The sequence below is a fragment of the Mercenaria mercenaria genome, chromosome 14 (assembly GCF_021730395.1).
Source record: "Mercenaria mercenaria strain notata chromosome 14, MADL_Memer_1, whole genome shotgun sequence".
Taxonomy (NCBI): domain Eukaryota; kingdom Metazoa; phylum Mollusca; class Bivalvia; order Venerida; family Veneridae; genus Mercenaria; species Mercenaria mercenaria.
Genome location: NC_069374.1, coordinates 75,477,223 through 75,494,095, shown reverse-complemented (window position 1 = coordinate 75,494,095; position 16,873 = coordinate 75,477,223). Strand labels below are relative to the sequence as shown.

General features: G+C 33.5%; 1 protein-coding gene across 4 annotated transcripts; it reads right to left on the bottom strand.

Annotated features, from left to right (window-relative positions):
• Nucleotides 1-294: 294 nt before the first annotated feature.
• Nucleotides 295-16,648, bottom strand: LOC123528262 (uncharacterized). Of its 4 annotated transcripts, XM_053523931.1 has the most exons (15): nt 16,332-16,648; nt 14,765-14,892; nt 14,324-14,549; nt 13,536-13,674; nt 12,955-13,097; nt 12,586-12,750; nt 10,083-10,157; nt 9,405-9,552; nt 8,228-8,557; nt 7,971-8,101; nt 3,683-3,914; nt 3,327-3,456; nt 2,799-2,917; nt 2,323-2,382; nt 295-416 (listed from the first exon to the last, which is right to left on the bottom strand). In XM_053523931.1, exons 9-14 carry the CDS (start codon nt 8,442-8,444, stop codon nt 2,330-2,332), a joined length of 882 nt encoding a protein of 293 aa, XP_053379906.1. In that variant the 5' UTR covers nt 8,445-8,557; nt 9,405-9,552; nt 10,083-10,157; nt 12,586-12,750; nt 12,955-13,097; nt 13,536-13,674; nt 14,324-14,549; nt 14,765-14,892; nt 16,332-16,648; the 3' UTR covers nt 295-416; nt 2,323-2,329. The 4 variants fall into 4 exon arrangements, with proteins under 4 accessions (XP_053379906.1, XP_053379903.1, XP_053379904.1 ...); XM_053523928.1 differs by lacking the exon at nt 9,405-9,552; XM_053523929.1 differs by lacking the exons at nt 9,405-9,552; nt 13,536-13,674; nt 14,324-14,549; nt 14,765-14,892.
• Between the last annotated feature and the right edge of the window lie 225 nt (nt 16,649-16,873).

Below are 16,873 nucleotides of genomic sequence, written 5' to 3'. Positions count from 1 at the left end.
GTGGGTGATAGGTGTTGCACTTTCCATTATCTCTCATGAACAACCTGAATCAAACCGAGTCTGCTATTATTTTGCTGCCATGTTTCCGAGGGATCTTTTTTACAGATATTATTAACTCACAATTTCTGTGTTGTTATATTTTCTGATTCTTTCGGACGGACGGACGGACGGACGGAAAGGACAAAAACAATATATCTCCCCCAGTGGGGGTGGGAGACATAATTCTTTATGCTTCACTATGTTTATTATAGACCCAATTGATCTAAAGCCCGAACCAAACAGTCAAACGCAAACTTATGATCATAAAACATTTTATTCAGTAGTTACAGTAAATAACTATTATCTAAATGTTTCGTAATTCTTCCCCGTAGACGTATTGTACCTCCTGTTTTCGTATGTTTGTTAGGGTTTATTGCCTGAAAGATAAAGAAAATTTAGTATTTCTAAGCGATAGATACTTAAATAAATGTTTTCTTGTATTAAGGTCTTGTATAGAAACACATGTCTTTCTTAGGCTTCAAAAATCGCATTTTATATGCATTGTTGCTTACAAACGACCTTTGAACAACTTTTGACTGTGAGCTGGTCAATAGTACTTTGAAATGTATTTAACCAAACAGCGCGACAAAACATATATTATGAGGGTGCTGTCATTTTATGTTTGCTTCATTGCATTCATTGTATGTTATTTTATAAAAAAAATATCCGATTCATTTGAAAATCAAACCAGCAGAGTAATTATCTTTATTGATTGTCCTCGACTTAAGATGAGGTTAGAAATATTATGCTCCATAATATGAATACACTAAAATCAAAAGCGCTTCAAAGAAGAATGTATAAATGCATTTCTCTGTATAAATTCTACTAATCGGTATATATATAATAATGATTGTTGTGTTTTTGCAATCTGTTTAAAGTCGTATGCAATATAAACATTCGATGTTGTTCTGTGACTTGAAAAAGAATGAATATAGAAGTTCAACAGAGTATATATGCACTGTTTGAAATCATGCAGACAGAGAAGTAAAATATACCAATGTTTACATCTGGAACAAGTTACAGAGTAAAAGCATGCTTACGTTAAGTATGCGCCAATTTTCTTGTACGCACGGAAGGCACCTGTTACGTTTTTAATGCGTATAGCAGAATATAATAATTCACAAAACTGTTATGTAAAACTGTAACTTTGAGGAAGTCATCCAGCTGGCATACGGAACGTCGGTGGTTCTACCCAGGTGCCCGCTCGTGATGGAATAATGCACGGAGGGGCACCTAGGTTCTTCCTCCACCATTAAAGCTGGAAAATCGCCATATGACCTATAATGTATCGGCGCGACGTAAATTCCAACAAAAAAACTGTGACTCGAAAGAAAGTTGCTATTCCCTAACCATTTTGTTAAAGTTTTAATCTACTCAACAATTGTAATACAGCTTAAACGTAAGTTATTGACAATCCCACCCCCTGCCCGCGTTTCAAAAAATGTAGGAATGTTGAAAACAAATATTAATGTGTACATAGCTTGAAGCAATTTTATTGTAAAGTAGTTACGCAATGAATATTTTGTTTGTCTGCGATTCATTTTATCTAAACGATATGTCGATTATATGTAAACTATAAAAATAATAGTTCATGCCTACTGTAGCGTCTACAACATAGCTTTCAAATAAAAGTGTTTTATCTTACTTACAAAATACAAAAAAAAATGAGTGAGAACGTTTTGAATCTGTCGAGTGTAAACGCCTTAAGTGTTTTCTTTTTTGTGGTTATCATAAACTTACATCAACATGGTGTGTTTTAAACAAGGATGAATACCCAACGTTCTTTAAACGCAGCCTTCTCAGTCAGGCGGGCGTACACACGGCTTACACACAAACACTCCCTCACACGCACTCAGACAAAGCAAACAAAGAGAAGACAAAACGAACAAATAGTGGGATGCTGCCTGAGACTGGTCTGTGGAAATTACACCAAAGGGGAACTGAAATAGGTTAATAGAGCGCAACTTATCTCACTGTTACCCTTACCATGTTCCAAGGTCACAGAACAGTGGTAATAAAATTTATTCCTCACCCCCACCCCACCCCACCAGGAGGGACAAACGTAAATGCAATGACAGCAGATGGCACTGTATGTTAAACACAGTAATGTTTTTAATGACACCTCTTTGAGCCCGACGAGACGGGTCACTTCATGGTGGGATTAATGAACTGCGTACCATAGAATCCTCTTTTTTTGTCAAATACATACCAATATTTTGAAATTAATCATATTTGTTTTTATTCATTGATAAAATCAAACAAAATGTCAAGAGGCATAGCTACCGCGATCTTAGTTGATTTCCTCTTCTTGAATTTTATCCAGTTCTTCTGCAGGCTCGTTTTCTACAATTAAAAACTCAATCATATCGATTTATAATACAGTTATGGGGCTCCGTGGCCGAGTGGTTAAGGTTGTTGCCTCTAAATCACTTGCACTTCATGTGGGTTCGAGCCTCAAACGGGGCGTTGATTTCTCCATGTGAGGAAGCCTTCCAGCTGGCTTACGGAAGGTCGGTGGTTCTAACCAGGTGCCCGCTCGTGATGAAATAATGTCTTCCTCCACCATCGCCATATGACCAATAATTGTGTCGGTGCGACGTTAAACCCAACAAAATAAATAAATATAATACAGCTAAGGTTGAATAGATGACCCCTTAATTTATGAAAATTGTTAAATCATGCATGACTTTGTAGTCCAGATAAATCAGTCGCATTTAAAACTAAATAAAGTCTGTAAACTATTTGAAAATAAACTCTACCTGGGGTTTGTTCAGTTTCTTTTAATGTGATTTCGGCACAACCTTCCTTGTTTTCCCCTGCATTTTCACATTCATTTACCACATGATAAGTTTTGGTAGTAGTAGACGGCCTTTTCCTTCTGTAAAAGGCAGATTAGACTGATGAAAATGAATAAACTTTATTTACGTATTTGTACATAACAGCAGCATTATATTTGTAAATGAGTGATAGATATTTCAATCAGTATAATTATTTGATAGCCATGTTCATTACACAGATTTCCTACAGACAAATCATTTACAATGTCTTCACTACATTAACAATACGTATAAATGCGTCTGCCTCATTTAACCACTTTCATTGCTTGTTTCAGACGTCTTTTCTTAGTCCAACACACATCTTGTAAGTAAAGTTAATTGTTATAATTATTTTGAAAGTTTATCGATTGCATTTTATATTTTACTCAATTATGCTAGTCTATCAAATTTAACATAGGTAAGTGTAAAGTAACTTTAAAGTAACTTTAAAGTAGGCGAACTTTTCCTTACTTTATTATAATGGCCACCACCACAGCCGCCACAACCAAAATAACTATAATGACTATTAATACTGCAACAGTTCCAGCTAATGTATGGGTGACTGGTAGTTCCGCCTCCGGAATGATTTCGGAATGAATTTCTAAGAAATGAAAGTGAAAATCATGAAACTTTTTTAATTATATGTTTATTTCTTTAAATCATATGATCATAGACTTCAGCACGTCTTTGAAACGCGTACATGCTTTAGAAGAAGAGAAAAAACTTTAAAAAGCTCATGTCATTCCGGCTTTGGATCGAAGAATATTACCAATGGAAGCAGCGAAAAAAGAATGAAATTGTTCATTTGTTTACTACATTTCACTTACGTTTTATTTTGTAGCTTTGAGTTGAGTTAACCAAAACGATTTTTGTACTGTCATCATCTTCATGATTGATTGCAATTTGAAAATAATATTCCTTGCCAGTCTGTACTTCCGGTATAGAAAGTGTACTTGACATCTGAACTACGTCATTTCCGCCGCAAGTTCCAGATGTGCATACCGTTAAAAACCTAACAGTTGGTGAACCCATCTGGTGCAGTCTAGGTTTTTGGCCTGCCTGATTGTATGCATAATAAAATTGACTTAGTCATAATGTGAATGCTTATAGTTACAAAATTTACACAAAAAATCTACAAATATTGTTATTGTATAGTATAGTATGTATACAATATTGGATTTTTACAACTTGACACTAACATTTTATAAATAAACTTGTATCATAGCTCGGTGTTTTTTCTTCACAAATTTGGTGCATGTAATTCGTATACTCTGAGTACAGGGTGTGGTAACTAAACGTGTGCAGGTATTTAATACCCGCACGCTAGTTACCGCACTGTTAGATAGGAAAGTATGCCAGCCTGTCTGGAACAGTAGACAGCAAAGTGTATTTTATTGATTTTCTACTCTAGCATTGGTTTATTTTACCTGGGCTTTACACATTTGTAAAGCAAGGATTTTAAGTACTCACTGAACTGCTGTATATGGCAATGTGGACCGCCTACAACTACCATATATGGATGGCTATGATACAAAACAAAAAGAACATTAAAACTCTCGGGTAAACGATTTATACTCGGGGGGCTACGCCCCCTCGTACAAATCGTTTACCCTCGAGTTTCAATGCTCTTTCTATTACAAGTTCTATAATATACAGATTTTTAAGATAGTCACAAAATAAATTAATAGTTTAACCGTTCCTGCTTTATCCTATATGTTGCATTTCAATTTACAAGATCTTTGCGTAAAGGACCTCTCCTTTATGCCTGTTGATTTTGTATGAAATGACATTGTTCGTCTTTGTAGAAATGTTGTGCGGATATATAAACTGAAAACGCTTTACTCAAATGGTTTAAATTTCAAAGTTGTATTTGGTAATAACTGACCTATTAACTATTTGTATTAATCAATATAATGCAGAGTATATCGTTTTTTGTTTTTTGTTGTTGTTTTTTTTTTTCTTCTTATTTCTGTTTATATACATGTGATGAAATTATGTTTAAACACTATCCGACTTTTTACTCGACATGTTTGTTAAATTCTTACATGTTCGGCTAAAGAAACGTATTTTGAATTCATTTAACATTGCACAAATGTAGACCTCCGCATCGCTGTCATGTATACTTTTAACTGCTTTTTAAGGCGACGTTGTTGTAACTACGTCGCGTCTGTTGTTTTTAACGTTATTCTTCCCTGATGAAGGCTTTACGTTGAAACGTTGAAAGTTAATAACATAGATCTATAAACAAACACTGCGCGTGTTATTGTTGCATTTCCTGTTTATTTAAGATAGTTACATATTTGTTAACTCTAGTTTTGTAAAATGTTAAAGCAATTCAATAATGGCAAAATCCGCGATCCAATAAAAGATGCCATTATCCTTAGTCAGTGATGTCTGGTGTGCCTAAGGTACTAGTGTATTTTCACAAGGAATGTATAATGTCAGATATGCTTTGGTTGTTCCAGCACCGATATATAATGTCTGTAGTACTGGCTAAGGATGTGTCGCCTTATTTTACTTTATTTTCGCTTCTATTAAGGTAAATAACTGACAAATATACACAAGTTACTGCCTTAAGACTGCTATCTTTGAAATAAAACAACTGCCTTTGAATAATAAAGTATGATAAAAATTTGTTTCACAGCAATAAACCTTAAAAAATGTTTTAAATGATATAACAACACCTTTATATTTCTTGAAGAATAAAGTAAACATACACATGATAGAACTGTTTATTCTGTTTGAATTTTTAAATCAAGAGTTGTCAGATTGTGGTTGGGCTTGTTGCATATGGGTGATACAGCGGCTAAGAGCACTTTTTATAGGTTCCACGTCAACCTAAACACATATTAACCAAAATGACTAATGGCGAAAACGACAATTTACTTTTTCATGAGAACAGAATGTAAAAATGCGATGACCAAGTATAACATCTTTACGAAAATCTTTACGAAATAAAGGAAATAACCAAAGAAACTAACAGCCGACATGCACTGTTTGCTCAAATCTTTTCATAAAGTGTAATGACAAGCGAAACATCCCTCCTGTCCCCTATCACTGGCTAAAGCAGACTTAAATTGTTATACAGGTACATAGTTTAGACCTAGTGATCCAAAAGTATCGAAAATAAATTAAAACGAGTCAAGTACAGGATACTTTCAAGATCGCCACGCTCTTAAGACTGCTCTTGTGGTTATTTATATTATTAACAAGAGCCATGTCAGACATGGCTAATCCCCCCACCGGGCATATCATAATTGAAGGATGTGGTCCGCATCCGGGGGTTTTAAGATGTGGAAGAAAGAATAAGTCAGTAGTGAGTTTACTGCTAAATTTTATTAATTTTCATGAACAGTATAGCTATGATGTTTTTCTATATGGCTACTGTAAAAAGAAGGAATGGAAAGCTAACAGGGAACAAGAGTGCCAGAATGTCACAATATATGCCCGTCAAAGCAAATTTCTTTACTCTAGCAGCTGTATTTGCAAATGGAATGTTAATTTTGTGGTTGTTTAGTAATCATTGTAAGTCTTTTGTTTTTTAAAGTCCACAAAAAAACTCCTTACTAGATAGAGATACCTTATATATAATAAAATTAATAAAATACACCTAAAACTGGAGAGTAACATCTATGCTGTACCACAGAAAAGTGGTCTTGTTTTTTCCCTAGGGTCAATTATAAAAATGTTACAATATAAGTTATTTATAGTAACAACTAAGGGAAGTTAATCTTTAAAAAAAAAAAAAAAAAAAAATTGCAAGTCCACACAAAAATCTTTATCAGGAAGAGACTGGTCAAAATACACCTCAAAATTGGATTAAGCATGTTTGTTGTACTACAGAAAAGTGGTCTCGATTTTTCCCTACGACTAGTAATGAAAAAGTTACAATAAAAGCTATTTAAAGTAAAAACAAAGGGAAGTAATTCTAAAGAAGGGAACTGCGCATGACACTTCGTCTCATGATGGTGTATAATTGTGCCAAGTTACATCAAAATCCCTCCATGCTTGAAGAAGAAATGCTTCGGACAAAGTCATTCTTGTACCTGACCTTTGGCCTCTAAGTGTGACCTTGACCTATGGCCTAGTGACCTGGATCTTGCGCATGACACTCCGTCTTGTGGTGGTGAACATTTGTGCCAAGTTATATCAAAATGCCTCAATGCATGAAGAAGAAATGCTCCGGACAAGATTTTTATTCTTGTATCCTTTGACCTCTAAGTGTGACCTTGACCTTAGACCTAGGGACCTGGTTCATGCGTATGACACTCCGCCTCGTGGTGGTAAACATTTGTGCCAAGATATATCAAAATCCCTCCATGCATGAAGAAGATATGCTCCGGACAATTTTTTTTAAGAAAATATGATAAGGGGGAATAACTCAAAAAATAGGCAAGGTAGAGTTATTGTTCTTGCACACTGCACTTCCTCCCAATGTGTTCTATCAGTGTATGAAGTTTGAAGAAAATCCCTCCAGTACTTTTGGAGTTATGCTCCGGACAAAATGTTTTAAGAAAATATGATAAAGGGGAATAACTCAAAAAATAGGCAAGGCAGAGTTATTGTTCTTGCACACTGCACTTTCTCCCAATGTGTTCTATCAGTGTATGAAGTTTGAAGAAAATCCCTCCAGTACTTTTGGAGTTATGCTGCGGACAAAATTTTTCAAGAAAATAAGATAAAGGGGAATAACTCAAAAAATAGGCAAGGTAGAGTTATTGTTCTTCCACACTGCACTTCCTCCCAATGTGTTCTATCAGTGTATGAAGTTTGAAGAAAATCCCTCAAGTACTTTTGGAGTTATGCTCCGGACAAAGATCGTTGCGGACGCACGGACGGACGGACGGACGGACGGAGAGCATTTCTAATATCCCCTTCACCTTTGGTGGGGGGGATAAATAAAGTCTATCATCTTCATTTTAATTCTTTCATGTTTCTGATTTGCTTTGTCAATATAATTTTGAAAATAAATTATAGATTATAAATATCTACACTTGAATTGACAGTAAGGGGAAAATCAGGGTTTTTAATAAATAGTGGATAATATTTGAAAAGATTTCGCTTAAATAGAACCCCAGTATGCACTGACTCAATTATTAGACAATATATTCTCACCTCGTAATAATACCATTGCAAAGTTATGGCTGAACTAGGAAATACACATCCGGATATCGCAGTTATGTTGATCATATCCTGTCTATCATCTTTTGGTTCGGATATTATTGTTGTACTTTGTTCAGGAAAAACTAAAATAAACAATATGTTATTTATCAGAGGACTTTCATTTTTAATGTTCCCCAGCATACTTTGTAATAGCCTTTAACAAGGCCTTTGAAACCACTTAAAAGAGTGCGTAGAAAATGAAAATTCACCTTTCACTGCCAGTGTCACATGAACAGTATCCGAACCATCTTTACATTTTATTACTCGTCCATCAGCTTTAAATGTTACAGGATTAATCGTCATGTTGAATACTCCATTGCTTGTGTCATGGAAAAATTCAATATTTTGGAGTTTGTATGGCGGGTATTGAACACAGTTGGTTGTTGTACACTCTGCCGCTTTATCAGAGTCAATTAACCAGGTCATTGTGTATTGATATGTCGGGATCGAACAGATAAACGTGACCTTAGAACCACATCGGACATATCCGGTTTCTCGTAGGCTACCAACACTATGTATCCTGACAGTTGTGGATACTTCTGGAATAGAAGGAAAGCGACTTTAGATGGTGCAACAATTTCTATAGACTCGTCATACATACTTATAACTATGGAGGGAAAAAGAGAACAAAATAAACCCATAAAAACAAAAAGCAAACAGAAACAAAATACTTTTAGAGTGAAAACATTTATACAATGCTTTAGTTCCTCTTAATATGCATACAGTATTTCAATGAAATATAAAAAAAATGTTGTAACTGGATATATATTTCCGACCTTTTGGTCTCAAAATATTTATTACAATAAATGACATTCAGATAGTAAATAATTGACAACTTCAAATAGTATATTGTTCTTCTTAACTGTATTTAACTTTGAATGCATCTAATGACTGCTTTCGATATGGTACTAAATGGTATATAATTTCACGTTTTCTTAAATATGGTTTGTACGATGTGATACATAAACGAAATTTCCGCCCGGGTATGCTATATGTTTATATATTGTACAATGTATGTTGCACGCAAATGACTTAAGCGTGAGTGTATGATCTTTTATTTCAAAATTTCTCTTTTTAAGATTATGGAAAAAAACGCTCATTTTCATACAAATATATTGCATAAATAAGCTCTACTTTAAATAAATACACACTTCTTGTTTTAAACTTAAATCTATACATGTATTAGTTGATAAATATTTCTCAAAGAACGTTACACAGCAGTTTAATAGAAGGCTCGGATTGACTGTGTCTGCTTGTAATAGGTTATGGAAAGTGCAACTCTGCCTATGCGCCCCCCGCCCTTCTCCCCCTCCCCTAGCATAGCTCCGTTATCATAAAGCAACATTGAATAGGCGTCCTCATGCTACAGCCACCAGACCTACATACGTGTAACTATAATGTCCTGGTCCTTTGGGATCACGGATTATAGATTGAAGAGCGTGAGAAGTGTTGTAAATTCCATTTCCTCTCATGGTCAGACTTGATCAAACTAAATATACTATTAGTTTTGTTGCTTTCTGCACTTCCGGATGATCTGCATTGGCATTTCATTTGATTTAGTGACATAAATATGGATTTTAGAACATGACTGGTACAGAATTTCTGTTGAACACTATGCTTGATAGGAACTTATTTTCTACGATTTCATATGATTAAACAAAATCTAGTTCTATATAAAATAGCTAATTCACAAATTTATAGAATATCTATATGGAAGACAGAAGTGTATGTTATTATTATATATTGCTTATTTCTACTCAATATGGAAAATATAATCTAAACAACAATATTAATATTTATTTAGCATAAAGCACTAGTACACACAGTTTATATACATATCTATCCTGTTTCGTCAATTGCTTCGACAATTACATAATTATGCAAATTAATGTTGACCTTGAATGTTGTATTGATTTTCTACAGGACAATGGTTGCTATTGTATGGCGTGTAGTATGAAGATAAACGATTCTTCATGTACAATACAAGCAAGTTATATATTTAAAGTGCATGTGTATTAAAATTAATAATAATTAATTGGTGTCTCTTGAAAGGCAACAACTTACCAAATACAAATGTTACAGCACTCAACAAAATACGGCTCATCAGTACATATCTTCCTTCAAGTTTCATATTTCAACCTATAGAAAATAATAAATGTTTCATTTCGATGAAACGAACAAGGACATAAATACGAATATTTTAAATGGATTTTTCTTTAACATCTCTGAACCATAGCAAGCGAAGATATAGTTGCAAAGTTTATATGTGCAAAATCAGTTACTTTTCTACATAGCAGACAACATTTTATTAATATTCTTCGACTCAAACTAATGCATATGATATCTGCGCCAAAAAAAGGATTTTACTAATTTGTTATGGTTTTAAGAAAGATTTACCTGTCCTGATATTGTTCAACGGGTTTATATAAACAACTGTTAATTCTAATTGTTTTACGACCTCGTGTAAATATTTTACTTCCTCTTTCGGTTCAGTTTTCTTGTTATGGGGTCAAGGGACAGTTAAGGTATTAGATCACTAATAGTAATGTTTACAAAACGGCCTTTGCTTGGTATATTCTGAAAGGTAATTGTGTTTTGCACTATTTTGCATTTTTTAAATAATTTTTACCATGCCATTTTTTATCAATTTTGTATAACTTATGGTATCTCCTCAAGCTCAAGTAGAGACAAATTTCAAAGTGATAGCCACTATCCAAAACGTTTGCAGAGAACTTATTTTACCATTAATTTTAATAAAAGAAACATCAAACTATTGGTAAATAATTATAAAACACAAAATAAAAATGTCAATATCATTTTTTCTATTGTGCCTCAAGTAAATGGATTTAATGAGACATAATTCGTACTTCAACATTGAAAAGATATTAAAGGTCGAATGCCGCGTTTCTGTTTTGAATTTTGCTTACTCCATTTAAAAATAACCTATCTACATTTCTTCCACAATATACAATCTAAGAGTGAAAGCAAAATAGAGAACTTTCACCGCGTGTAACTCAATATTTTTAAAGATGTGTAACCCTACCCCTTCTGTTTAAGTAGTAAATTCACTTTGAACACCAAAAAATCGTTTATAAGATTAATCTGTTTCCATTTTTGTACAAGAAATCAATAATAAGTCTTGAAAGAAGTAAAACTTACTAGAAAAAAGGAAAATAAGGAGAAAAAAAATTGGTCCCAGTAAGGCTACGCACCCCTAAGAATTGCAGTAAAAGTAGGTTTATGGTAGGAATTGAATACTCTTCAAAAAGGAGGTTCTTTATTAGTGATCTAATACCTTAATTTGAAAATTCCACAAATCTGCGCTGATACCAGTGCGAAACAAATCATGAAAAATCCAATTTTGATAAATTCAAGGCAAGTGTTGAGCAAATGTATTGCACAGCCTTAGCGCTTCATTTTGTGACATTTTCAGCCTGTCGATTCTGTTGCTTCTGTGATAAAAACGTGTAAAAAGCAGGTTTCAGGACACTAATTTTTGAGGCAAAAATGGCCCAAAATGAACACCTTGCGCGACCTGTACCGTATTATCTGCAAATGACTGACCTAAAACACATGCATATTTTTAAGCATGTGGCCAGACGAAAATAATGTTGGGAAAAAATGGTCTCATAACCGTTAACTTTTTACGCTATCTTGAGCTGAATCTGGATGGATGAATGACCGTTTCCATTTCGTCTGAATTCCGTTACGTCAGGTAAGACTTTAGACCCGGCCGTCTACACGGAACTAGGAAAATCGATTCAAGTACATATTTACTTTACACAATAACTACTCGTACGCATGAATCCTCAGTTCTATAAACATCATAAATAACCAATTGAATATAAATGCCTTTAAAGTACATCTCTCTATCACAACACTATTATACTGAGTAACAAGAGCTATGGATGGAAATCAGTATCTGGTTTCAAATGTTTTGTCACATTATAACTTTTACTAATACTTAACCAAAATTGGCTAAGTTGGCAAAGGGACATATGTCTCTACAAAAATAGAGCTATAGAGTTGCTTCGCACAATGTATTAATAAGTACAGAAATGTATGAAGTTTCAGCCAAATAGAAAAAAAAATGTAACTTCACAGGTCGCTCAACACGACAATAACAAAAATGTTGCAGGCTCGGTTTGCTTGTATTTTTTAATAAGCCAAGGACCATAACAGTTACTATGGTCTTGATTAGTTTTATGACTCTAGGTCAAATATATTTAAGGATACGTAGAAAACAAACTTATGCTCTTAATGAGTATTTTTGACCAAGTCAAGGGCCTTAACTTGTACAGCGTAAATCGTAAATACAATGTGAATTTTCAATTAAAACACAAGGTACTAAACTTCACCTGCTGAATAACAATCATTTGAGGTGTACTGACTTTAGGTCAAACATTTATTGAAATATTCATGACATGAAATCGGACAGACGGACGGACGGACTGAAAAAGAAATTATAATTGTTTAATTTATGTAATAAAATGTAATGAAAAATAAGTAAAGAATATTGAAGTAAATGATTAACAAATAAAAACGCTTTTGCATTTGAAACACCTACACATCGGCTTATATCCAGCGCCGTTTAGTAAGCTAGAGAGCGGAAATCCAGTACCGAACTCGCAGCGCATTATGACAACATGTAAACAATAACTTCCTGTTATGAATTTACGTAGCTACGATGTGAATTTCCAATTAAAACACCAGGTACAAAACTTCACCAGTCCTGCAGAATAACAATCATTTCAGGTGTTATGACTTTAGGTCAACATTTATTGAAATATACATGACATGGAATCGGACAGACGGACTTACTGAAAAAGTAATTATAATTGTTTAATTTATGTAAAGGAAAGTTATGAAAAATAAGTAAAGAATATGGAAGTAATCGATTAACAAATAAAAACGCTTTTGCATTTTAAACACCTACACATCGACTTATATCCAGCGCCGTTTAGTAAGCCATAGAGCGAACATCCAGTACCGTACTCGCAGCTCGTCATGACAACATGTAAACAATAACTTCCTGTTATGAATTTACGTACCATGATATGTTCGGGAACTATAACTTAACTGAAATGAAAATTGAAATCAATATTTAAATCTTTAAATGCTCGGTTCGTTTATCTAGCATAAAAACATACCAAACATATCTATCTGAATTCGAAAATGACACTAAATGACACTAAATCTAGATTATTGTACGGCTCTCAGGGAAGTTATTTCATATATTTTAATAAGGAACTCTACTGGCAATTATTTCTTCGCCGGATTGCTTGCACAGTTTATGAATAATTGTATTTAAAATTAGATTACAAGTCTTGTGTTAAGTTCCATTATACAATTATAATAGCAGTTGGCTAAAGATACGGCCGCGGCGACACAATCAAAATATCACTAAGACGTAGAATCATGCCGCTTATCTGTCTCATTTACCGAGTTATTTAAGAATTATTAAAGACTACATCTTATATAATTTTACGGTATACGGACATTTAGAAGCATTCAAACCTTCTGAACAAACTGAATAATTTTCTCTATAGTTAGCTGTTGAAACACAGCAAGCGTTTTGATTTAAAGACGATGCCACCAACACTTCTTGGCACGTATATACCTGGACCCATACCGTTGTTTTCATGGACAGGTTTCCCTGGAATCAAACAATACAACATGAAACATTAAAAACACTATTCGTTTACAATACAAAATTGTATTCATAAAACTAAATTTCTCCACTATATGTCAGTTTTAGTTTGGCATAATTGTTGAATTCAAGGATTACGCGTAGATAAGATATAGTTTAATGTATTTTAACTGTTTTATAAATTTATGCATTGAACATATTTATTTGAAATTAATATATGTATCATGATTTCGGTGGAGCACACTGCATTGCGCAGTTAAAACAATAAAATGTTTTCAATGACTTTATATTGCTTAGTTTCGTTGCTTAATATACTGGGCTATGAAGTGCTGTATAAAAGCCAATAATTTTTTTTTTAGAAGTGGTAAATGTCTTAGCATTGTTTACTTACAGGTGGTTGCATTGCAAACTCGAAATCCAAAATTATGGTCGGCAATAAACGTGGATATGTACTATATTATTTTGTTCGTCGATAAATTGAAACAAACATACACTACAAGTTTGAAGTTGTGCTCAAAAGAAGGGTTCAAATCATGACTAAACAGTCTTTTATGTGATATGTATTAATAAACTTGCTGATAGAAAAATACACCAAAGAAACAAAGTTATTGCATGTATAAGGCGTTTATTAATTCAGTAGTTTACTTCCACTTACATTTTAGATGAAAAGGCTTGTCTGTTTCAATGATGATGTCTGTATTATCAGGATGTTTTACCAAAACCTGGAAATAATATTCGTCATCGCTAGGTTATTCTACTATGACGAGTGTACTTGTCACTTTCACAACCCCTTTCCCGCCACAAGGTCCGTCTGTACAGCCATATTCATCAGTTGATAGATAGGAATGGTTTTTATCGTATAAGACTGGCGAATTTCCAGCCTATATGGTGTAAAAATCGTAAAAATACTACTCTTTACAAAAACGATCATGTACAGCATATGTATGCCAACCCTTGTTACCAATAACAGTTATCATACTGTTTTCAAAGAATCATTGAACAAATAAGAATATGTGCTAGTAAATTCAACAAACTTTATCAGAGTTATAATGATTTGAATACTATTTGTATAATTTTCATAACTTACATATCCTACCTTGAAGTAATACCATTGAAACGTTATGCTTGTACTCGGATAAAGGCATCCTGATGTCGCTTTTATTTTAATAGAGTTGGATGGACCTTTTGCAGACGAGATAGTGTTGGCACTGTTTTCAGGGATAACTGTGAAAAATAGATGTAAAGTAGTTACATGAAAAGCAATCAATGTTTGCAGTACGAAAATACTTTAAAGTAAAAGTCGTACATAAAATTATGTACTCATATTCATTCAAAGCGTGTAAAAGCTACAACTGACAAAAGATAGATAATGTACTGTTTTTTTACTACTTTCGTCAATGTGTTATTAAGAAGGAAGTTACTTTCATGCTGTTAACGAATTCACTTTCATGAAACAAGGGTCTATAGTTTTTTATTGAACGTCCTACTCAGGAAGAGATTTCTTCCCTTTACCTTTCAAATAGTCATGGCATTTAGAGACGATTAAGAACGTCATGAAAGCAGCATAACGTCATCATGTATGGCATTTTTTTTTTCATGTTATCAATGGAAAATTGAAATTTATGCGTATTACTAAGTTAAACTTTATATCATATATTTGAATATTAAGAGAATATTTATGATGACTATACTAAAAAATAACTAAACCATATCTGTTTGGATTCATCACGTGTCTTTTAACTATACACCTCTATATTCTCATCATGTGTGGATGCATTGAAATTTGAATTGCCATGACAACACAACGTTTATTTGTAGATCATGGTAGAATTTGTCTTGCCTTTGATAACTAAATTGCAATATATGAACATGATAAACTAGCTTCCAGATAATTCAATCCTCATGTACGTAAGAAAAAATGGGCTTCCCTATTTTAAACTAATTATCATGCAATAATTAAATAATGTGAATTCTACAGGGTTTCACATGGAACGGCCAATATATATTTAGTGAGCTAAAGTAAAATGTATATGTACTGTCAACCTATATGTACTGTCAACCTTTCTGCTTCACATTCATCAAAAGCAGCATCCACAAAAATATAACAATTTCAAACAAGTTAAACTGACAATACTTTAATGGTCGATTGTATGAGATTAATATATACAAATAAAAAAAATTAGAGGACAATACTATTCTATTTGATGTCTACGTGTTTGTTTCTTTAATGAAATAAGTCATTCTTATTTAACATGAACTAGAGTAAAACTGTTTGTTCTATGTATATCTTGTTCGGTGACACAAATGACTGCTTTACGTGCAAATAGTAGGGTCAATATGTTTTGTTAAATACTTAAATGACGATATGCACATATATGCAGTGTCCATAGATTCTGATGCAGTGGTGTATGCATTATGGTGTAACTTTCCAGGACTCCTTATCTAAGTTTATGCTATCTATCGGTCTATAGTTCGACCAGCAGTTTGCTGAGCAAAAGTAAAAACTTGTATAAAATGTTTTTTTCTTTATTTTTCATAAGTCATGTTCTAATATGCTACATTAACACCTACGCAAGTGTAAGAATAATGCATGTTTTAGTAAGCCGCCTATGACACTAGGTTCTTGGGACAAAAACAGTTAGAGAATAATATATAAATCTCACCATTAACCATTGCGTTGAAAACGGCAAAAGAGGTATCACCATCATCACATTTGAATGTCCTCCCATTGTCAGCAAAGGTCACGGGATCCATGGTGATATTGAATATCCCAATACTCGTATCAAAGGAAAATCTATAGTTTATTCCTTCAATTTGATATATCTCACATGTTTTATATGTGCAATCGGCGGCTGGCTGACCGTCTATCGCCAAAGTCATGATATCATAGTCTTTAACTTCACACATCAACACCGGCATAGAGTTACATTTGAGATCGTTCAATGCTTTAAGGGTCACTTTTTCCTCTGAAAACATTTCCCATGAGAGAGATCAATGTAACATTTATAAAACATTAGCTTTATATGTGCAAATGTTATGTGTGTGTGAAAACCTTGAAAACCTTGATTTAATAGAAATCGTTAACAGAAATTAGAAAAATTCAGCAATATGTACTTTACAGTTCTCATTTTCAAATGCCAAAACTGGGTCGATTCTGTATCTAAACTAATAACATCATTAGAGTCTGACTAAGCAATGAAATCAT